At 41.2% G+C, this 23,093-nt stretch overlaps 2 protein-coding genes and 1 long non-coding RNA gene across 5 annotated transcripts; all 3 read right to left on the bottom strand.

Moving 5' to 3' along the window:
* Positions 1-2,669: 2,669 nt before the first annotated feature.
* LOC110929215 lies at positions 2,670-7,134 on the bottom strand. 3 transcript variants are annotated; one of them, XR_002586921.2, is made up of 9 exons: positions 6,626-7,132; positions 6,454-6,555; positions 6,251-6,343; positions 5,781-6,084; positions 5,557-5,665; positions 5,164-5,200; positions 4,940-5,021; positions 4,384-4,575; positions 2,670-2,950 (listed from the first exon to the last, which is right to left on the bottom strand). It is a non-coding gene; the product is annotated as an uncharacterized LOC110929215 (long non-coding RNA). The 3 variants fall into 3 exon arrangements; XR_004888476.1 differs by having other exon boundaries at positions 5,164-5,665; positions 6,626-7,134; XR_004888477.1 differs by having other exon boundaries at positions 4,502-4,575; positions 5,164-5,665; positions 6,626-7,134.
* An 8,378-nt stretch (positions 7,135-15,512) lies between these two features.
* Positions 15,513-16,607, bottom strand: LOC110931661. The gene is made up of 2 exons (XM_022175047.1): positions 16,173-16,607; positions 15,513-16,109 (listed from the first exon to the last, which is right to left on the bottom strand). The coding sequence occupies exons 1-2, from the start codon at positions 16,518-16,520 to the stop codon at positions 15,513-15,515; spliced, it is 945 nt and encodes a 314-aa protein (XP_022030739.1). The 5' UTR covers positions 16,521-16,607.
* Positions 16,600-19,057, bottom strand: LOC110931662. Its single transcript, XM_022175048.2, has 3 exons — positions 17,629-19,057; positions 17,142-17,555; positions 16,600-17,068 (listed from the first exon to the last, which is right to left on the bottom strand). Exons 1-3 carry the CDS (start codon positions 18,347-18,349, stop codon positions 16,614-16,616), a joined length of 1,590 nt encoding a protein of 529 aa, XP_022030740.1. The 5' UTR covers positions 18,350-19,057; the 3' UTR covers positions 16,600-16,613.
* Positions 19,058-23,093: the final 4,036 nt, after the last annotated feature.

The following is a 23,093-nucleotide window of genomic DNA, read 5'->3' as shown; positions in this document are numbered from 1 at the left end:
CGTTTTATAGCTGAGGGATAAATCCCATAATTTACAATAATATGATTTCTCCGGGAAATCTTTTATTTTCAAAACATGCTTCTTTTATTTATTTACACTGAGCCACTTTTCTAAGCTGGGAGTGCTTCACGGCACTTCTCTTTCTTTGCTCACAACATATCACCTGAAACATGTTTGAAAAAGGTTTTGTCAGCGGGGAAATACTAAGTGAATCATTCATTTTACTGAGACGACACATTTGTTATAAATTACAGTATCAAGAGCGATTACAATGTTTCTGATATCAAACCAACTACCCACAGTACTTGTCACTCGAACATCCATCGGTAGCCCCTTTGCCCGATGGTGTCTGTGACTATGGTCATATCACTCATTGGCTAACTCGTTGTCCAATAGTGACGGTTATCAAGTAATGTATACAAAACCCCACATACCGGCTGTAAATTGGGTGATTACATAGACTTAATCCCTGTAATTATAACTTTGAAAATAATTTGGAGTTTTATAAAACAGTTGATAAAAAGAGAATGACTTACATTGCAGATTTACGAGCAGAGTATAAGCTTTACTGATTAGCCTTCTAACCTAATTTAAATAACAATGCACACACAAACGGGATTTGTAACTAATTCAGCAGTTACGTCAATTCACGAGATTAAACCCTCACAACTGTTATCAAGTGCGATACTTAACAATTCAATGGATTCACAACGAATGACAGAGCATAGTCCGAATTCGAACAGCACTCAAACATTCAAGTCGAAATCACAATGAATAACAAAGTATAAGCTCAATTTGAGCAGCACTCGGACAATCGTTGGATAGTTATAATCGATCGGACGTTGAATCGTAATAGCGATCGAGTTATTACCTTGATTGCGGCAGCACCTCGTGATCGTGTGTGTGTTTATTGTACGGTAACTATGATAATTCGACGTACACAGAAGGTATAAACGTCGTTTCAACTCCTCAGTGCAAGTCCCAAGGTCGGCTATTTATAGTAGTTTTTTGGGTTTCCCTTACGGACCGTATGCCCGACCCCTTACGGTTCGTAAGCTAAGCAGTCTAATTCATAGGCTGCCTAGACTCGGGACTAGCCTTGGTGATTCAAAAAATCCAGCCAATCAGATCTTTGCAACGTTTTATTTAGATAACTATTCAACTAGGGTTTGCCCCCCTCAAGTTTTAGGGGCCCTGATCCTGATTCTGATTATTCTGAAAATTTTAGGGTTAATGCATAATTACTTGGGTGTCTGAATTAGGGTTTTCTTATTGACTAATTATTGTCCTAATTATTGATTTTAGTGGCAGTTGTTACAACATCAAAGAGCTTTCTAGTGTAACATGAACGTGCTTTTGCATCTATCAAATTTATAGAAGAAAGAACCGGCTTTGAGTTCATGGTCTTGAACTCTTCATCTTCTTTAGGGCCCTCTTCGATTCTCAAAAGCTTTATCATATTGTATTACAAACTCATTCAACATGGTCTTTAAATTCAAATATCCATACGAAAAGAATGGATGCTCTCACTTCTTTCATATGATGTCATGCCAACAAAAAAAAACAATCTTTCAAGAAGGCTTTAGCCTCATATTTGTGTTGGTTATACATCTTTGTTACCAAACTAACTAGTTTAATACCCGTCCGTTGGACGGGTTACGCTAAGATAACAAACAAAGACAATGTATATTCAGGGGCGGATCTAGCTAACAAGGGACGGGTTCACACGAACCCACTCGGTTTTGAATTTTTAGTAGAAAGGTATATAAAAAATATAGGATGAACCCATAAATAAAATGTGGTATGAACCCAATCACAAAATTGTAAATGGCTCATTGGTTAAATCTCCCTTCTTCTGAACAACAGGTTCCAGTTCGATTCATGCAACATGGGTATTAAATTCTGTTTCTTTTTTTTAATGCTGAAACCCAAAGTAGGATTTTATATACCATCGAGTGAGTTTTTAAGTTTCCTTTTCTAATGCTGAAAGCCAAATTAGAGATTTATATACCATCGCACGAGCCATTAATTAACCATCCAAGTCTGCTTAACTAGATTAGGGAGAAATATTAGCGAGTGCAATGGAGGAAGGTCCAATCTTACAGTGAATTATATTATCATATTGCCTACAAAAGTTGGTGGCTCATAAGAAGTCTCGGCTGAAAATGGAAAACGGATCATAATTTAAAAAGGAAAAGAGTTGGGAGGACATGTGTTGTCAAGATAATATACACAGAAGTTCCCATGCTCATGGCCAAGCTTACAAGTTACATAGATGAATGGATTGTGACCCGCGAAGCGATATTGGTTAAGAGGAGTCGATAGTTCTTTGGCTTGTTCCAACGTAAACATCAGTCGATAGTTTTCTTTATTATCATATAGAATTTTATTATGTGATGAACCTTATCCGACCCGAATTGTCAAACCGACCAGAATTTTTTTATGTCTGGTCCTTTGAAATTGGATCATCTAAAAATAGTGAACCCACCGAAAAAAATTCCTGGATCCGCCACTGTGTATATTGATGGTGTTTCGGTTTGCTTCTCCTTTTTCCTCTTTTCCATCTCCTATTTATTGAAGGGCAATAATAATTTGGGATGTGTATTTCTCGTCATTATCATAATCAGTTAGTTAGCTAGAATACACTTAATGAAGTAAAAAAAATAGTCTTGAATCTCAAAAGCTAATGATAGTAACTCATTAATTATCACAATAAAATGATTACCAGATGACTTAAGAATTTCATTAACTTATCAGAAGGCAATCCACTCATACAAAATGTACTTCAGAATGATCATTGATGAATGCTACTATCTACTTCCCACCTTGTTTATCTTTCGGTGTCATAAATGTAACCCATGAGCCTACCAGGAAATAATAATGTTCTAAAAGAGTCTCCTACTGCAAAAATTTGTGGTTTGTCCATAATGTCCTTGGGAGCGTGTGTGACCTGCACCAAACACATGCATTCCATTTAAAACTCCACTAAAAAAAAACTACATCAAAAACCATATATTGTAGGGTGTTTTCAAGTGCAACCATCACATTATTTCAATAGTGATACTAATGATACAAATGTAAATGAAAAAGTAAATAAAAAATAACATCACCAAGTGAGTTGTAAATTTCTTAGATATGGGTAGTTGTCATGTATGTCTAACACTAATACAAGCTAAAACAACTTTTGACTTGTGGAACCATATCTCAAGTTTAAAATCATGTATGAAACCATGACTAAATTAATGAAATTTTATTTGAAGCCACGTGTAGAGCCGTTAGGCATATCTAAGAAATTTACAGCTATAGTATCACTACTGAAATTATATTTGAAGCAACGTCCAAACCCGTTAAAACTATACCTGGCAAAACGGGTGAGCGGATCGGACAACATAAAAGGCCAAGACGGTTTTTGACTAAAATGGGTATAAATAAAATACAACTACAGGTCAAAACGACGCGAATTTGTTTTAAAAAATGGTCAATTTGGTTCAGGTAAGAATGGCTTGTGCCCGAAAATACAACTATACCATCAAAGTCTTACATTCCCCATAGATTAGGAAGTGGGCCTTTTATAAGCACACCAATTAAAACATGTATATTAATAGTGGTTACAGAAGCCCACTATGAAAGTTTATTATACACAAAAAAACATTATTGGGCTCATGACAATAGCGCGCTATGTAGCGAAGGGAATTGATGGCGCTATATACGATTTAGCGATAAATAGCAAGATTTTTTATAATTTTATTTAAAATATTTTTTGTATAAAATATTTCTTAAATTTTCTTCTAGTGTATCGCTAAACATGAAAATGCGCCTGGTATTTCATCGCTATTGTCTGCTATCTCTGTTGACAACCATGGGCAGAGAGCATATCAGAAAAAAACATATTACTACAATATTTAAAAGATTTTTGCATCTTGAGTTCTTGATACATTTTGGCGACTTCGACCCATTTCCAATTTGAAAAAAAAATAGATTTTACCCATTTGACTCGGTAGCCAAGGTACACCGATATATTTTTAATATAACTAAGAAAACATATTACTACTATATTCATAATGTTTTATGCATATTAATATATTTTGGACAACTTCAACCCATTTCCGGTTTGATAAAAAATAAAAGATTTTATCCATTTGCCTCGTTAGCCGAGGTACGGCGCATATATTTTTAATATAACCAAGAAAACAATATTACTACTATACCCAGAAAAATTTATTCATATAACTACTATACCCAGAAAAATAGACACATGTACAGGTACAATATTAATAAAAAGTTAACAGAGCCACATCACATCACTGGTTTAAAATTTAAACAGAGAATCTAAACGCAATTGTGAAAACATAATCAATGTAAACAAAAGCAAATAGAACATACCTGTCCGTGATAAGCACGAACCCATTTTGACCCATTACCAATAATCACGAATAGAAAGCTTGAGGTATTGAAAGAAAGTCAATCATGAAGAAAGATGATGAAATAGAAGCAGGCCAACCTGCCTGAATTGTTGAAATCTTTGCCACAAAGAGTCAGATTTGCCTCACCCCCCTTTTGAGATGCTGCTGCATTCTGAATAACAACACAATGAACGATGATAATATAATTAATGGTACGTAACTAACTTTACCAAATACATGGGAAATAGCTAAACTAACATACATTATTTATGTAATGGGGGAAAAAGAAAAATACAACAGCTCAATACGGGCGTAAACAATGGGTGAAACCGGGTCATCCAAGCTAGTTTAAAGTGGCTACAACTGGGTTAACACCATCAACAACTATAGTTTTTCGCTACTATCATTACCGACACCACCCGTGAGTCCGTTTGGAAATTTGTACTTTTTTTAAACGGCCTAGTTTGACCCCCCCCCCCCCCCCCCCGTTTGTGAGGACATCAAAAGTGAAAGAAGTATAATAGCCATAAACTTACAGGATCACTTCACTTCTGAAGAAGACCAATGAGTTTTCTATTAAAACAAACCACCTTTTCTTCCAAGATGTCCACTCAATCCCTGCATTAATGGTTGGTTTGAGACACAAGAAACAAAGCATGTAAAATGAAAATTTAAAAAAATGTAGTAAAATAAACATATAACAGACTTAAGACACAGTAAATTGAAAAATTATTAACCAAAGAATGACCGAAGAATACACCTTTTGATGACAAAAATAAGGGACCACTCTTGTAAACCTACAAACCATATAGAAAGACAACTGAGATTTCAAAGATTTAACAACCTACAAGCAAATCTTGGAAGTGGTCATGTAAACAGAATAAGCCATATAACATTTCATTTATTTATTTTATTTTGTGGATTGTACGGATACCTAAAAGTAACATATTGTACTAATTAATACCATCTTTAACATTTTAAAACTTAATTATTTATATATTAAAAACCAGTGGAAGCAGCCAGGCTGGTTTAACTTGTCATATCCCGTGGCCCCTGCCTCAAGGTACACAATAACATTTCAAATCTTAAAAAAGTACCTTGTTGGTGTTCAAATACCCAAAGCCAGGTGTTTTTAGATAAAAGAATCATATACCTCTAGGTAGCTATAAAAGCCTTTGCAACTAATAACAATACCCTGATGTTATCGCTACACCTCTAGCCATTCCATAACATATAGATTAGAGAAACTATCAAAATAAGACCTGCACATAATATATAAAAAGTCATCCATATGAAACTATCAAAATAATAAAAAGGCTTGAAATAAGCATTTTGATACGTATTCTTTAATAGTATGTGATAATAATCAAAGCGTACCTGATGACACGGAGGCTTTGTATGCTCAGAAACACCAGTTTTGTATCAATTGTTTCTATACGTAGTTCCAAACAGGTTAGGGCAATCAGGCAAAATAGTTCATCCTCGATCTCAAATGGTCAAAATTAAAGTGCAAGTGTTTAAAGTATGATAATTCATTCCTACATACGAGTAATAATTACATCATAGGGTCCTCCATAAAAAAGCTCGTATATCTTCCTCCAGGCTGCTCTCGCCCCCTTCCATATTCAACAAATGGTTCAGATTCCCTTATGGAATATCCACTGGTCCATGTTACAGTCATCTGCGAATAATGTCAGAAATTTATTATATAATGAATCAAAAATAAAATAACAAAAACGACATTATGCTACTTTTACTTATAAATGATTCATATTATGCATATAATTTCTTCTTTTTTCGGCACCAGTTTACAACTATTAGTATCAGAAAAGAGTTTGAATACTTACTACATTCCACAGCTTCCCTTGAGCAAGGCGGGGCTAATTTAGTGGCTTCGGGTTTGCAAAAGCAATCATATTTGATACAGTGATTAGCTTCGGCTGTCAACATTCAGTAAATTTGGTATAGAGAATAGTATCAATCAATGACAAAATCAATGCAATTTCACATAGCATTTGAATAGGTATAAATATGAGTGAAAAATAGAAACCTTCGATAATCCGCCTGTAAATAGTGCAAAATAGAAACATTCAGTAAATTTGTTCATTCTTCCTGATCCAATGACGCAACAATCGTCGACTTCAACACAGACCTGCACATTTAGATCTAAGATTATGTGTTTATCAAATTCATTATAAGATTAAAATGCAGTTGTTTCTCACCCCCTACAACGATGGTGGCGATGGATGTTAGGCATCCATAGGAGAGTGGTGGCAGTTGGTCAGCGGCTCACTTCAGTGGTAGCGATGGTGGCGGTGGACACGAGTGGCCGGCGACTCACTTCACATTTAATAAAGTGAACCCTAATTTTTCCAATTTGGGTGTAAACAATTAGATGCTTCTATGCCTTTTGGGTTAGGGATGCAAATCAACAATTGATTGTTGATTTGGATTTGGTTGGGGGAGAGACGGCCAGAGAAAATTCGATTGTTGCTTTGGGTTTTCTTGGTGAGAGAGGAGCAGAGAATTCGAGAGGATGGTGAATAATGGATTGGAGAGGATGTGTGGTGATAGTTTTATACACAGTAGCAGACAAACGTGGGAGAAGTTAGGGAGAGACAACCGCTGTAAACTGGCGAAAAATAGGTAACCGGCAAAGAGAGAAGTTAGGGGAGCGTAGATTCAGGGACGTGAGAGAGAACCAATACTTAAAATGGTTAAAGGTGACATTTAGGTGGTTGAGTTATGGAGATAGTGGGTAGCAAAAGATGGAGGTAACCACTAGATACAAAAACTGACCATAACCTCTTAGAACCGCCACAAAAGCGGTTATTTTAGTGAGTTTAAACGGCCCAGATTTCATCTCAGCAAGATCTAAGGGTGGATATCGATTTGGAAGGTGGTTAGACTTAATGGGTTTAATATATGTATATAATTAACCATATAATAGTTACCAACAAGTTTCATATTCTTCGACTATATTACTAAATACATAGTGCATGTATGACTCTTGAAATCACTATAACAAACTGTAAGTGGTCGGAGATGTTTGATCTCATGTCTCTTAATATGCATTAAACAAAAACCATGTCTAGTTTTTGGAAAAAATCTTTCATATCATTACGAGTACCTTCTACTTGATCAATCACTATTGCCGATTGGATACTTACTAAACATGCAATTTAAGAAATTTGATATAACCATTCAAAATTATATTGTTTCTCATTCTCTAATAGTGCACTACCAAAACGTATGGACTGGCCGTTATGATTCATCCCAACAAATGGAGCAAATGGAATTTCAAATTTATTGGTTATGTTTTTTTTTTTTTTTTTTGAAAATTATACTTCATTAAAACAACCTCCGACCCAAAAGGGCAAAAGGCCAAACAAACAAACGAGCCCCCGACCCAAACGGGCAAAGGACAAAGAATTTACAACATTAACAGAGGGTATTTACACCATTCCGTCCACCTAATGTAATTACATGTAGATCTATTTTTAACCCAAGCATAACCTCTAGATTTTACCTCCCCAATGATATCTTGCGGACTACAACTTTTCTGATTAAAAACCACATCATTCCTTTCTTTCCAAATGCACCAGCACACTATCATAGCCAACCCGTACATGATCTTCTCCTCCTTCTTACTGCACTTAACGAATTTGTGGATTTCTTACTGCATTTATTGGTTATGTATTTATGATCTTCCTGGTTTGATAATGTTACAACACAGATTGACCAAGTTCCAACATCAGAGATTTTCAAACAATTGAGTGGTGAAGCTCACATTAACCTATGTTTTATTACTTTGGTTAGAGTAATAGTTAGATCATGATTATGTGAGTCGCTAAACTATCCTACTAATTATTTCCCATCATTTTCTGACGAGGTGTGACCCGCGTCGCTCACCCGACCCGGTTACAACCTTTTATATTTACATAAATACCCAGAATTATTCTAGAACCTTCCATATCTATAAGGAAGGTGCATAACTAAATCTCCCACTTTTCGGGAAGATCATGTAAATCTCCACCTTATCGGAGCACATCCTAAAATAAGGGAAACCCTAATTGAGAACCTATAAATAAAGACAAATACGTAAGGTACGATCATCTAATTCCCATACACTTTTCCCTTCATATACTTCTCCAAAAGAACGAATACTTATTCTCACGCCGGAGGGTGGTTACAGGAATAACCCCATTCCTGTAACGAGTCCTAACGGTGTTTCTGTTTTGCAGCCACACGTTCGGGTCATTGATCGTTGAAGTTTCCAGAGTTGTTAAGGTCAGTGTTTCTTCATTGGCGCCATCCGTGGGACCAAGCAAGAACAACAAAGAGCTTCATGGCAAGTGATCAGAACATGGCTGGTCAAAGAGCGACGAATGATAATCTGACGCTAGGGGCGGGAGGCGTAACCGCCCCAGTATCATCACCGGCCGTTACCAGATCGTTAGATTTGGAGTTCGAGGCGGAGGGGCCACCACCAGGGTTTGGTAACGTTACCACCGTCTCTTCCCAGGCCGTGGTTACAAACCCTTACTTTTACATGCCCTCACAAACACAACCCGGAAGGGTGGAGGGAGCAGGCAGCGGCACCTCAGCCCCAGGGGCTGCTATTTCTTCACAGACTTCGCGTCTTTTCTCCACCCCAGTCATCACCTCGGCGAGTCCTAGCATCTTAGCACCTGGAACCAACACTCCCCAATACTACCAACCGTTGATCTCCAGCCCAATGCCACCGTTGTATTCAGCCGCACTCACGGCAGCATTGTCCACCCCGCCTCATCAGCCGGTCATCATGCCAACGGGAGTAATGAATGCCCCTGTCACGCCAGGCAATCAGATGTATTTCCCGGGATATTGCTACGCGCCCCCTTTCGGGTACTTACCCTCATACGGGGGAACAGCCTATCCCCCTCAGGGAATGACACAAGGGATGTCACAGTCGCCCTACGCGGCTTACATGCCGCCGTGGTGGAACTTTCCGAGTCCACAACCAATGTATACTCAGGCGTCAACTGAACCCGTACACGACAGGGAAAACGCGGTCCGACCCCGGTTTACTCCTTTTGAAAACTCCGGTCCAGGAACAGGTCCCGCCCCGGGTGCAAACAACCCACCGGCACAAACAGTGAACTTAGAAGAGGACGAGTTAACCAAGCCATACAAGCCAGTAGATGCAACATTCCGATCTAAATTTACACGCCGTATCGCCGAAGCCCCTATTAAGGAAAAACCAAAGATGCCCCAAACAGTCGGCAAGTACGACGGCCTCACCGACCCGGATGATCACCTTAATCTATTTAAGAGTGCGGGTGAGGTGGCTTGTTGGCCCATGCCCCTTTGGTGCAAAATGTTCGTACAAACCTTAGTAGGAGCAGCGCGAGTATGGTGGGACAGCTTACCCACAGGCGAGATAGACAGTTTCGAGGATCTGGAATCAAAGTTTATCCTACAGTTCAGTCAACAGCGCCGACATACGAAAGATAGGAATGAATTACTCCATATCCGTCGTCGAGACAACGAAACGGTAGAGAATTTTATCATCAGGTTCAATAAAGAAAGCCTGGCGATACCAGGTGTCACTAACGATTTGGCATGCGGAGCTTTCCTCCAGGGGGTTAATGATGACGAATTACTAAGAACGTTGCATGGAAGGGACGGGGTACCCCCGACCATAGACGAGATACTGCGGATTGCCAAAGTATACGTTATACAAGAAAAAGCGGTAGCGGCCAGCCACGCGGCTAACAGAAAGAAAGAAGCCTTGAAGAACCAAGAAGAAAAAGACAATCGGGGGTCTAAAAGTAAACACAGGGGAGACCGATATCAGCGGAACGACAGAGACTCGCGTTACGATAAGCATCGGAGCTCATACTCAAGAAATGAAACGTCAAAACCCCGTTCTGAATATCCCAATCTAAGCAAGACCCCGGCAGAAATTCTGGCCTCGGAAAACCTCAGGCTCAACCCACCAAAGCCGCTGAAAGATAACCCGAACAAGGATACGAGCAAGTACTGCGAATACCACAAGGGAAGTGGACACGACACCAACGATTGTTTCCAGCTTAAAAAACAAATCGAGTACTTCGTAAAGTCAGGAAAGTTGGCACATCTGGTGCGAGATATCAAGCAGGGTCCGCCGGTGGTCAAGGAGGAAAATGACAAGGCGGCAGGAAAAAGGCCGCGAGAGTTAAACATGGTCCATGCTGGTATAGGAAGAGGGGCTAAACGGAGTTTCTCCACCCTCGAGCCTTGGATGTTGGCAACAATGACCATCGAACCACGAATGGAAGATTTGCATCTTACCACGGACGCCCTGATCGTTTCCGCGGCAGTAGGAGATTACCGAATGAGGCGAATTTTGGTTGACACCGGAAGCTCAGAGGATATCATATACGAGCACTGTTTCGATAGAATGCAACCGGAGGATAAAAAGCTGCTCGAATCGGTACATGCTCCCATTAAGGGTTTTACAGGGGAAAAGGTGGATCCCATTGGTCAAATCACCTTCCCGGTAACCTTCGGGCAAGCACCCAAGGAAAGAACAATACTACTAACTTTCCTCGTGGTCCGCGCCGAGTCATATCACAATGTAATCATCGGAAGGTTCACTTTGGGGAAGTTAGACGCCATAGTCTCCACGGCAAGAGGTTTTATGAAGTTCCCAACACCGCAAGGTATTGCCACGGTGTTTCGAGATAGAGTTGGAGAAGTATTGGACACCAAACGATGCCGTCAAGGCCCCGCAGGGGTTACAGGGCCAGAGAGGTGGGTACTGAGCACACGCCACCCGGATCAAATGGTCACCATCGGCGATACTCTGTCCCCAGAGGTAAAGAGCAATTTGAAACAATTGCTAAAAAGAAACGTAGACATATTCGCTTTCGAGCACGCCGATATGACCGGAGTCCCTCGCGATAAAGCAGAACATAAGCTCTCCACGCTCCCAGGCATTAAGCCAGTCGCCCAGGGTAAACGCAGTATGGCCCCGGATCGCCGGGCAGCGGTCGTTAAGGAAGTACGCAAGTTAGTGGAAGCTGGAATCCTCAGAGAAACACAGTATCATACCTGGGTGTCTAACCCGGTCATGGTTAAAAAGCCAGATGGCACATGGCGGATGTGCATTGACTTCAAGGATCTGAACAAGGCGTGCCCGAAAGACGCATACCCGTTGCCGGAAATTGATTTAAAAGTTGACTCCCTGGTACCGTATCGATACAAGTGTTTTCTAGACGCATATAAGGGATACCACCAGATCAAGATGGCCAAAGAAGACGAAGAAAAAACAGCCTTTCACACCGACGTCGGCATTTTTTGTTACACCAAAATGCCTTTTGGGCTACGGAATGCGGGAGCCACCTACCAGCGCCTCATGGATAAGGTTTTCGAAACACAGATCGGGCGGAACTTGGAAGTTTACGTAGACGACCTGGTCATAAAAAGCAGCGAAGAGAAACAAATGTTGGCAGACATAGAAGAAACTTTCCAGCGGCTCAGAAAGCATAACATAAAGTTAAACCCAAAGAAGTGCTCTTTTGGGGTTGAAGAGGGAAAATTTCTGGGGGTAGTAGTTACCCACAACGGCTTTAAAGCCAACCCAGAAAAAATAACCGCCATATCGCGGATGCCATCCCCCCGAACGTTGAAGGAAGCTCAAGCCCTAAATGGACGACTGGTAGCAATCAACAGGTTCCTTGCAAGGCACGCTGAAAAATCACTGCCGTTTATAAAAACGCTGAAAGATTGCCTCGACAAAAAGAATTTTAAATGGACGGCAGAAGCGGAACGAGCTTTGCAGGAAATGAAGCGGTTCATAGAAAAACTACCCACGTTGACCGCGCCCAGACACGGCGAAGTGCTAAAAATGTATCTGGCGGCGGCCCACACAGCGGTAAGCGCGGTGCTCATGGTTGAACGAGAAGGGAAACAAACACCCATATACTACATAAGCCGGGTGTTGGCGGGGCCTGAAACGCGTTACCCTACACTGGAAAAGCTGGTATTAGCATTAGTACACGCCACCAGGCGATTAAGAAGATACTTCCAGGCACACCGCGTACAGATCTTAACTAATTACCCGCTACAGCAGATCCTGCACAAACCTGAGGTCTCGGGTCGGTTGGCTAAATGGGCTATCGAGTTGGGAGCCCTGGATATCGAATATCAGAAACGCACAGCAGTCAAGGGACAAGTTATCGCCGATTTCTTAGCCGAAATACCAGAAGGAGAGGTAGTCACGGACCCGGTTGTCCAAGACATACCAGAAACGAGCACAGCGAGGCAGACTTGGAAGTTGTACACAGATGGATCGTCTAGTGGTAAAGGGTCTGGGGCAGGTTTGATGCTGATAAGTCCGGACCAAATCAGGCTAATGTACGCCTTACGTTTTGATTTCGAGTGCTCCAATAACGAGGCGGAATACGAGGCGCTACTGGCTGGTCTACGAATGGCAAAATCCATGGGTGCAGCCAGGGTCGACGCATACGTCGACTCACTGCTGGTCAACAATCAAGTCAACGAAACATATGAAGCAAAAGACGAGGCAATGGCGAGATATCTGGCAAAAACCAAAGAGCTCATGAACTCTTTCGATAAAGTCACGCTCAACCACGTGCACAGAGGGAAAAATCAGATAGCAGACGCCTTAAGCAAACTTGCCACCTCCGGCATGGAAAAGGAAGTCAAGGTTGAGACATTACAGACACCTTCAATTGAACCGCGTAGCGTCTCCGCTGTCACAATGGAAGAACCCTGTTGGTATACCCCGATCCTGCTTTTTCTCAAAACCGGCGAACTGCCTCCCGCCAAGGGCGAGGCACGAAAGATTCAAACGAAAGCACTGCAGTACGAGGTCAGCGATGGTGTCCTGTATCGAAAATCTTACCTGGGTCCCCTCCTACGATGCGTCTCCCCGGTTGAAGCGAAATACCTCATCAGTGAAATACATGAGGGTATATGCGGTATACACGCGGGTCCTCGAGCAGTGGTCGCTAAAATTCATAGCGCGGGGTATTACTGGCCCGGGATGCATGAAGACGCCGTCAGAGAACTGAGAAGATGCCTCAGCTGCCAAAAATTTGCCCCTCAAACAATTCGGCCCAAAAATAGTCTAGTACCGGTGACATCGGCTTGGCCTTTTCAGAAATGGGCTGTAGATATTGTGGGACCTTTCCCGCCCGCTCCCGGGAAATTAAAATACTTAATCGTGGCGGTGGACTACTTCACCAAGTGGGTGGAAGCAAAACCCTTGGCTAAGATAACGGCAGAAAACGCCAAAAAGTTTCTCTGGGAACACATTGTATGCAGGTTTGGCCTACCGCTCTACCTGGTAAGTGACAATGGGACGCAGTTCACGGATAGAATTTTTCAAGAATGGTGTGCCGATCTCCACATTCAGCAGATCTTCACGTCGGTAGCACACCCACAGGGTAATGGGCAGGTAGAGCGGACGAACAGAAGTTTGTTAGAAGGTATCAAAAAACGGCTGGGACACGAGGGAAGCTCGTGGGTGGAGGAGTTGCCACACGTCCTTTGGGCGCATCGAACAATGCCCAAGACCAGCAACAACGAAACACCATTTAGCCTTACCTATGGAATGGAGGCTATGATACCTGCTGAGGTAGGGTTACCATCGTTACGCCGTCTCGAAGTAAAAGATAACAATGACCAATCGCTGAGAGAGGGCCTAGATTTATTGGAAGAGAGGCGTGAGGCGGCCGCCATTAGCGAGGCACGTTACAAAAAAGCACTGGAAAAGTATTACAATAAGCGGGTGTCTAAATTAAGTTTCAAGGTGGGCGATTACGTCATGCGCGACAACGAAGCAAGTCGAGCGGAACCAACGGGAAAACTAGGCCCCAACTGGGAAGGTCCCTATGTCATCCAGGAAGACTTGGGCAAAGGAGCCTATCGCCTGTCCCGACTAGATGGCACGCCGGTCCCGCGCAGTTGGAACATCGCACAGCTGAAGAAATGCTATTTGTAATGCCTTGCTCCTAACAGCAAGAGTCAATTACCTTTTCCAGTTCGCATTTGTAACCCATCATGGGATTTTTACTCTTCGTTTATTTTTTAATGCAAGTTTAATAAAGATGCAAGTTCATCTATTACAAAAATTACCATCGCACAATGAATGCATTATCCGGTAGAAACAAAAACAACACCCTTAAACACGAAATATTTTTCATTATAAGTCATAGGGTAACTACAACAAGCGCTTACGGCGGGTATCTTGGTAATAGATACATAAACCGCCTCAAAAAGCAGATAGGCATCATTACATATACATAGCCTATCTCAAAAAATCAAAAACCAAGTACTTGTCCCTGTTTTTAATAAAAACCAAACATAAGGGAACCAAAATACAGAACATGTTCATAAAACACCTATTGATGAAAGATGGGTGCCGTCACCACTGCAGGGGTAGGCACCCCCACATCATCATCGTCTTCCACCACCACCACAGGGTTGACGGCCAAGGGAGCAGTTGAGCCACCAACCATTCGGAACATCAAGCCAGAGGCATCCGTCGGCTGCCCCTTCGTCCGACCACCGGACTGACGTTGGTAGGTCAGACGATATCGCCGTTCAGGGTCCACCTGGATCAAGTCAGTCAACACATCAGCCGATAGCTGCATTCTGGGATCCTCTGGTTGAGGGTCCGGGATAACAAGGCTTTGACATGCTCGGTTGGCACGAACCGGAGCAGCATTTGGGATTGGTCGTCTGCTCCTAAGCATTGATCTTGTTACCGGATGCTGTAACATCAAAAGGCCATCAGCAGCGTCAAGCACCCGAAAGATCTCGGAAAGCCTTTGCCGGTATCGTTTTCTTTCCATGGCACAAACATAAACAAGAATGGAAACGAAGGGTGAATTTATAGCAGTAGTTAACAAGTTTTGACAGTGATGACATCAGGTATATTAATTAAAAGTAATCATCACACATCACAGAGTCATATTTTCAACGACGGCGGTGTCAGAAATCATGACATTTGCATTAATTTGGCTGTCAAATCAAAACGGATAATGGGCACTAAACCCAATTTAAACAGTATCAGCAAGAGTACACAACGAGCAAAACAAATGAATAACGGAATGGTCAGTCTTCTTCGGACTCGTCCGCAGGGTCCAGCATCAGACGTAGCGAGTCTATTCCATCTTCATTAACTTTATCCATCAGATCGCCATAGCAAGGTAGAGGTTCGGTGTACGCAGCTTCAAGAGCCTTCGCCATATCAGCCTGTAACTTATTTTTGAGGGTTTGGAAGTCCGGCGGGACTCTTTCCGCTTGCTGGTAGTCCATGTAGCCCTTAAGTACACCATCATGATGACCAGCTTGGTAGGCAGCGGCGGAAAGACGGTCAATCAGGCTAGTAAAGTGGGACGACTCACGCAGAAATTCGAACGCCCCCACTAGCCCATTAGTTATCAACCAATTCCTGTCTCCCCGCATAGCCGCTAGCTGGTTGGTCAAATCATCGATCTCTGCATGGGATTGTGCCAGCGCATCCTCCACCTCCCTTAACTTTGAAGACGACGATGCAGCAAGCTTATTGTTTTGGGTGACAAGGGAATCACAATGATCTTGCATCTCCTTGAATTTTGCCTCACGCTCCTCCAACTCTCCCTGCATCAGTCGGATCTTGGTATGACAGGTCTCTACTTCGGTTGTCAAATCCTGGTACCGCTCCTGAACCTGGGACACAAAATCAGTGTCAACACGAAATTTTTCCAATTGGGCCGATAACTCGTGTCTCACCTTCTGAGCCTCTGCCACAGCCTTGCGTTCCAACTCCTCTTGTACATTTTTCGCTTGAGCCAAAACCCTATCTTTTTCCGCCATATCGCGGGCCCATAAGATCCTTTCCTCAGCGAGATGTTCAGTTACCCTCCGCAAATCCTCCTCGGCCTTATTCTTCTCTGACAGAAATCGGGCCTCTTTCAACCCAGCGGTCTGCAGTTGACTTTCGAGGCGATGCTTGTCATCCCTCAGTTCTTGGATAATGACCCGGGCCTCATGAAGTTGGGTGTTATCACGCACCCACCGGCGCCGTATCTCTACCAACCGGCGAGGTAGGGTCACAGAATCTGATATAGACGAATTCATCAAATCCTCATTGTTTAACCCCTCAACATACGCCGCTTCAGCGGGGGGGTACGCCCTCTCAACCCAATGTTGGACAACTGGAGGAAAGATAAGTCAGGAAGATTCAGCAATCTTCCATTGAGGCTGGTAACGTTTATCCTGGGCATGAGGATCCCAACAAACGGTAGGTATAAACAAATCATCAATCAAGCGGGCACCATCGTCAGCAATGCCGCTGCTCGACGCACGATTATCGCCTCCACCCACGCTAGTTGCCTCATGCGCGGTCGACGCGGCAGCAGCATTGGTGTCAAAACCAGCAAACATGTCCTTGGGCGATTCAGGAAGGGTTGTGTCAAAACCACCTGATCGAAGCGAGGGCAGCGGCTCGGAAGTTACGGCTATGGATACCGTAGAACTAGGAATGGGCATGATGCAGCTCACAGCGGGAGCGAATGACGCTGAAACTTGTGGACTCGTAGGCATGCTGGTACTACCAGTACAAGACGCCGCCATAGTCGAAACAACAGTGGATGGCACACCCCCGGATGATATTCCCGCAAAGGTACCTGCACCACAAGACCAGACGGACGCTATCAGCAGGGACACTAGTATGCCATATGGTTATTTAAAATAAAATACCTGGTGAAATTGCACATGCGGCTTGCACCGCCTGAAACGCGCTCAGCGTAGGTGCCACAAAGATTTTCCTCTTTTTCGAAGCACGGCCGGGACTGGTCAGGTCGGAAGCTAAGGAAACTTCACGACTCGCGTTGGGCGTCTCTTCCATCACGGGCACGCTGACAGTGGTTGCTGCAGGTTTTCTCCCAGACAGCTTTAGCCGAATAGGTTTCTTCTCTGATGATGCTGAAGTAGCGGCCGCCATACCCGACAAGGGAGCGATATACTCCAAGGGATCCGTTGGCATCGCCGGTAGAAGAAATTGTTCCAGATGCACTTTCAACACATCTGGTTCCCCTTCATCAAGTCTCCGGTCGTTGGGTTTCAACGCCAGGTGACGTGGTGGATCAACAAAGTCAAACATCCCCCACTCCCCTGCGCAAAATACGTGATTTAATTAATACCGGATTTAAAAATATGTTAACCAGGTGTGGTAATGTAAACATACCTCCATCTTCCCGTTGGAATGAGGGATAACGCCTTATATCCGGCCATAACAGGCTCATACCGGCCATCACTAGCGCCCCTTCTGGAATAATAGTGCACTCAAAGGGGCGGCCACACAGTTTTACATACAGCGCATTTGACGCGTACGAATCTGCAGGGGGAGCATCATCCTTCACTTTATCCTTCGGTCCTTTATCTTGCCAATGCATTTCCCCGGGAATAGCACTGGCATCCAGGTAGAAGAATTTTTTCTTCCAATCCTTGTCTCTAGAACTTGTAGGGATCTCCCTCAGACATGATACTTCGGTATCCCGCCGATCAAAGGTAAAGAAAGGGGATTTCCACACAAGTACGAAGAAAGCCCTAAAGACGATCAGTTCTGGGATGTGACCAAGAGCTACGCAGGCATACTCAAATTGTCGAAGTTTCACAAGGCCAAGAGGATGTATTTGAGAAATGTGGATGCGGTAGAAATCAAGCACCAATTTCAAAAATTTGGTGATGGGTAACCGGAAGTTGCAAAACTTGAAAAAATCACTAAACAAAGTGATTTTACCTGCTTTCAGGGGAAAGGCGGTGTCGGTTTTTGACGGCAACACAGGATTCCATTCAGCCCTAATGCCATAATCATGGACCAAATTGTTGAAAGACATCACGCCCCATTTGCACAGTAGTACGTCCATGGAAGCGGCGGAAGAGGATTCGGTCGTTTTTGAAGCCATTGAATAGAGAAGATGGTGATAGAGTAATTTGGGGGTGATTTCTTGAACATCCGTTTAAGGCATCGTCTTTTATAAGATACGAAAACTTTTCAAATTCAAAAATGTGTACGAATCGACGCACGTGTCAATCACGGGAAAAGACAGCTGTCATTGACGAGATGACCCAACTGTCACATCCGCTATTTTCGCCGTCATTTCCAAAGGTCGTCACACAAATCATTACGAGTTTCCCCTTTTTCTTTTTCTCTTAGTCCGACCTAATGGACTCCCTCCATGAGCTCGGACTGGGGGGACATGACGAGGTGTGACCCGCGTCGCTCACCCGACCCGGTTACAACCTTTTATATTTACATAAATACCCAGAATTATTCTAGAACCTTCCATATCTATAAGGAAGGTGCATAACTAAATCTCCCACTTTTCGGGAAGATCATGTAAATCTCCACCTTATCGGAGCACATCCTAAAATAAGGGAAACCCTAATTGAGAACCTATAAATAAAGACAAATACGTAAGGTACGATCATCTAATTCCCATACACTTTTCCCTTCATATACTTCTCCAAAAGAACGAATACTTATTCTCACGCCGGAGGGTGGTTACAGGAATAACCCCATTCCTGTAACGAGTCCTAACGGTGTTTCTGTTTTGCAGCCACACGTTCGGGTCATTGATCGTTGAAGTTTCCAGAGTTGTTAAGGTCAGTGTTTCTTCATTTTCCTTAAATCCCTATAACGTTTCTTAACATGTCATCTAGAATTACAAGGCTTCAAATCTTTAGAATCCTCTTTGTTGCATACATATTTATTTTGGTTAGGCTCATTTGTTGTCTTATTTTATAAATTCGAACAAATACGTATTCCAAATTCATAGAAACACGCTTAACGATTGTAGAAATCATTTGCAACATCAGGAGTATCACAAACATGTTTGATTACACCATTAGATGTTTTTTTCTGAAGCCATAAAATCCATGACTACGTCTTTTCTTTTCTTTTCTTTTCTTTACTTTAAAATCAAAAGCATTGTTTATAACCAAATAACCCTTTACATCAATATCCTTAATCAGGATTGTTTCAAAATCTTCCTCCTCTGATTGAACTTCTAAATTTGTTATGTTGTACATGTTTTGTATGAAGAAAAGTTGAATATTCACATACAATTCAAGTACAACATATTACTAATATGAATAATATATTACTAAGATCACCGGGGGCGGTCCGTGATGGACCTTGTATCACGCGTTGAATAATCACGCACACCGCCGCCACTCCCCTCATCACGCGTTGAAACTATAACTCGTTGAAACCATAACGCGTGAAAATCGAAAAAGGAACGTTAGAATTGGACCGTTGGGGGGGGGGGTTTGAACGTTGGGTTATTTTTATTTTTGAAAGTTTATATAAAATCTATCAAACCCAATACATTTCATATCAAAATTTATGAAATTCACTTCAAAAAATCATACAATTCTTGATTTGATTTCAAAAATAATTTTACAAGAAACATGGAAGGTTCAAGCAAGAGAGGTGGGGGTTCGAAAAAAAGAGGTTCGGGTACGAAGAAAAATCCCGTAAGACCAAGGTTCGCGCGAATCTTGACGAGCCGACGCGCTTTAGGTTGCAAGACGAACCCGACCAAGTCCCACCCTTTCAAACCCAACAATATCCACCCTTTCAAACCCAATAATATCCACCCTTTCAATCGCAAACGTATCAAAACCAACCGTTCGTTCCACCGCTTCAACCTCACCAATTTCAACCCCAAACGTATCAAACCCAACCCCACCAACTCGACCCACTACTAGAAACCAACACCGTCATCCATCATTTTGCAAACGCGTATCGTGAACCACAACAAAGTCTTGACGACGATGAAGATGATGATTACGTTCAAGAACAACAAGAAGAAGAGGAAGAGGAAGAAGAAGAAGAAAATGATGACGTTCAAGAAATTGTCCCAACCGTCCGACAACATTGGACGAGCGAGGAGGAGGTGTCCTTGGTGAAGGCGTACTTGCACATCTCGGAGAGCAAGAAACATGCCAACGAGCAAAGAAACGATACGTTCTGGAGACGGGTCATTAATCATTTTAGCCGACTTCCCGGTGCAAAGCAACGAAACATGGACCAAATGACATCGAAATGGACGGATTTGAATAGGAAAATTAGTAAGTTCAACGCTTGTTTCATTCAAAAGGTATGTTTTTTTATAAAGTTTAAATCTTTTTTTAAACTCTTATTTAAAAAAAACAGTTTTTTTTTATAATAAATACCGAAAACGGTTTTTTTTAAACAGAAACACTTTTTTAAAAAAATACATAAAACTGTTATTTTTTAAAAAAAGAAACTGTTTTTTAAATATAACAGAAAACAATTATTTTTTTAAATAAACAGAAACAGTTTATTAAAAAAAAACAGAAACAGTTTTTTAAAAAAAACAGAAAACAGTTTAAAAAAAAACAGAAAACAATTTGGTTAAAAAAACCAAAAAACAGTATTTTTTTTATAAAAAATAGAAAACAGATTTTTTTAAAAAAAAAATACAGAAAACTGTTTTTTTTTAAGTTGAACGCGAGCAGGCCTATATGGGACACTTGAAAACGGTTGAAAGACAAAATGATTTAAAAATCTTGTGTGAAAAGCACGCACATCTCGACGAACCGTTTAAGTCAATTGTAATTCAACAAAAGCACAAGATTTGCGCAAAGTGGGGTTGGGAGATGCCACCCGTTTAGTTTTTTTTTCCAATGTTTAGTTGTTTTTTATTTTGCTATGTAATTTATTTTTTAATTTTAATGAAATTTATAATTTTGTGTTTTATTGTTAATTTCTAATTTTAAAATAAAAATTATAAAAATTTGGGAGTGATAGAATTCTATCACTAGTGACCATCCCCACTACAATTCTATCACTAGTGATAGAATATTGTGTGATGACATGGCATGAGTTGATTGAATATTGGGAGTGATAGAATTCTATCACTAGTGACCACCCTCCTCCCCTAATACGAATAAACTACAAAGATGTCGCAAACGTTTTCGATACATTATTGAAGATGCAAGTGATTTCCACAATCGATGTGCTTTTTTACATGGATTTGGAATACGTATTTGTTCGACTTATATAAACAAGACAACAAATGAGTCTTATCGAAATAAATATGTATGCAAAAAAGAGGGTTTTAAAGTTGAATCCTGATAATTCTAGAGGAGGTGTTGAAAAACATTGTAGGCATTCAAGGACAATGATAGAAAATAGTTGGTGGATATTTTAACGATTCTTAGAATTTTGAGCTAACTATTACTCTAAATGAAGTAATGAAACACTCGTCTCATGGGAAGTTTCACCACTTAATGGTTTGCAAATATTTAGTTGGAACTTGGTCAATATGGTTGAAGCCTTGTTAGATCAGGATGGTCATTAATACCTCAAAAGGTTCACAGAATAATAATGTTAATCAACACAGTGTGTCGATATTTTAGCCATGGTTGCAGAAGTCGCTAGGCGCTCCCTAATCGGTCGACCGGGGAGTTGAGAGTACTCGGTCTAGGCGGAGAGTACCCGGACATGTTAAATTATAAAGACATTACTTTTTGGAGATTAAATATATGTCAAATAACATAAATTTACTAATATTTATAACAAAATATGTGAAAATGTCACACCCCAACCGATGGCGGAAACATCAGAGCGAGACGAAATAGATTGCAAGAGACTTCATAAGACTATTTGTGACGATATTTAATTCAACCGATTTCATTTCATAGATATATTGTCAAAACATTACAAGAATTCAAATAACAACATTGTTCAAACATGATAATAACAAAATTGATACAACACTTTAAACCTAAACGTCTAAGTGGGTATCTAGGCATCTTTGCTAGTCCGTTTTCATAGCATCATCAATCCTCAACCTGTAACATGTTTAAAATACAATTCAATGCAAAAGCAAAGGCGAGTATACAAGTTTATGAATAAGTATAAGTATAAAGTTTAAAAAACGAATCCACATGGCAACTTTGTTTACACAAGATCAACCTAACATGGCATGCAATATTTTTAGCCAATCCTCTGTTTACGCAAGAAGTTTAGTTAATTCGACATGACCATAAGTTTAAGGGGGGCGGTGCGTTACTCCTATAGCGCTATACATGTCAAATGAAGGCTCGTGAAAGCTAATGACTAAAACATATCACATAAGTATGGTCCACGTAAGCATCAAGTATCATAACATAGTATTCATGTATAAGGATTGTTTTGTGCATTGCATAAAGAATAAGTTTAAGTGTAGTTTAATAGTTAAACATGTTACACCCCAAAAAGTGATAAACGTAAAGAGGGGAATTCGAGTATACTCACATTGATTGCGTGGCGATTACTGTATAGAATAACGCACGAATAAAGAAATCCAAGAGAACGGACAAAGCGATTATCCTAAGGATTTTAAAATGGCACATAACTAACTTGTTAATAAAATCTTAACATTTTTGGTTTATAATCCAACTATTTAGACATTTTAATGTTATAAAGAAATTACTAATTATAAGTTTAGGGATTTTATTGTAAAGGAAAAATGAATTAAAAAGGTTAATTTTTAATGATTTTAACCAAAGGAAAAATAAAGAGAAAAGAAAATAAAACCCAAAAATACTAGCCCAAAACTGTCCCAAACGAGGGACGAACCCGTGACCTTCTAACCTGGTTAGATTATAGATTCTAATTGTTTTATACTGTTATTT

Source organism: Helianthus annuus, chromosome 3 (assembly GCF_002127325.2).
Source record: "Helianthus annuus cultivar XRQ/B chromosome 3, HanXRQr2.0-SUNRISE, whole genome shotgun sequence".
Classification (NCBI taxonomy): Eukaryota; Viridiplantae; Streptophyta; class Magnoliopsida; order Asterales; family Asteraceae; genus Helianthus; species Helianthus annuus.
The sequence above is the reverse complement of the archived record's forward strand: the minus strand, read 5'-3'. Positions and strand labels throughout refer to the sequence as shown.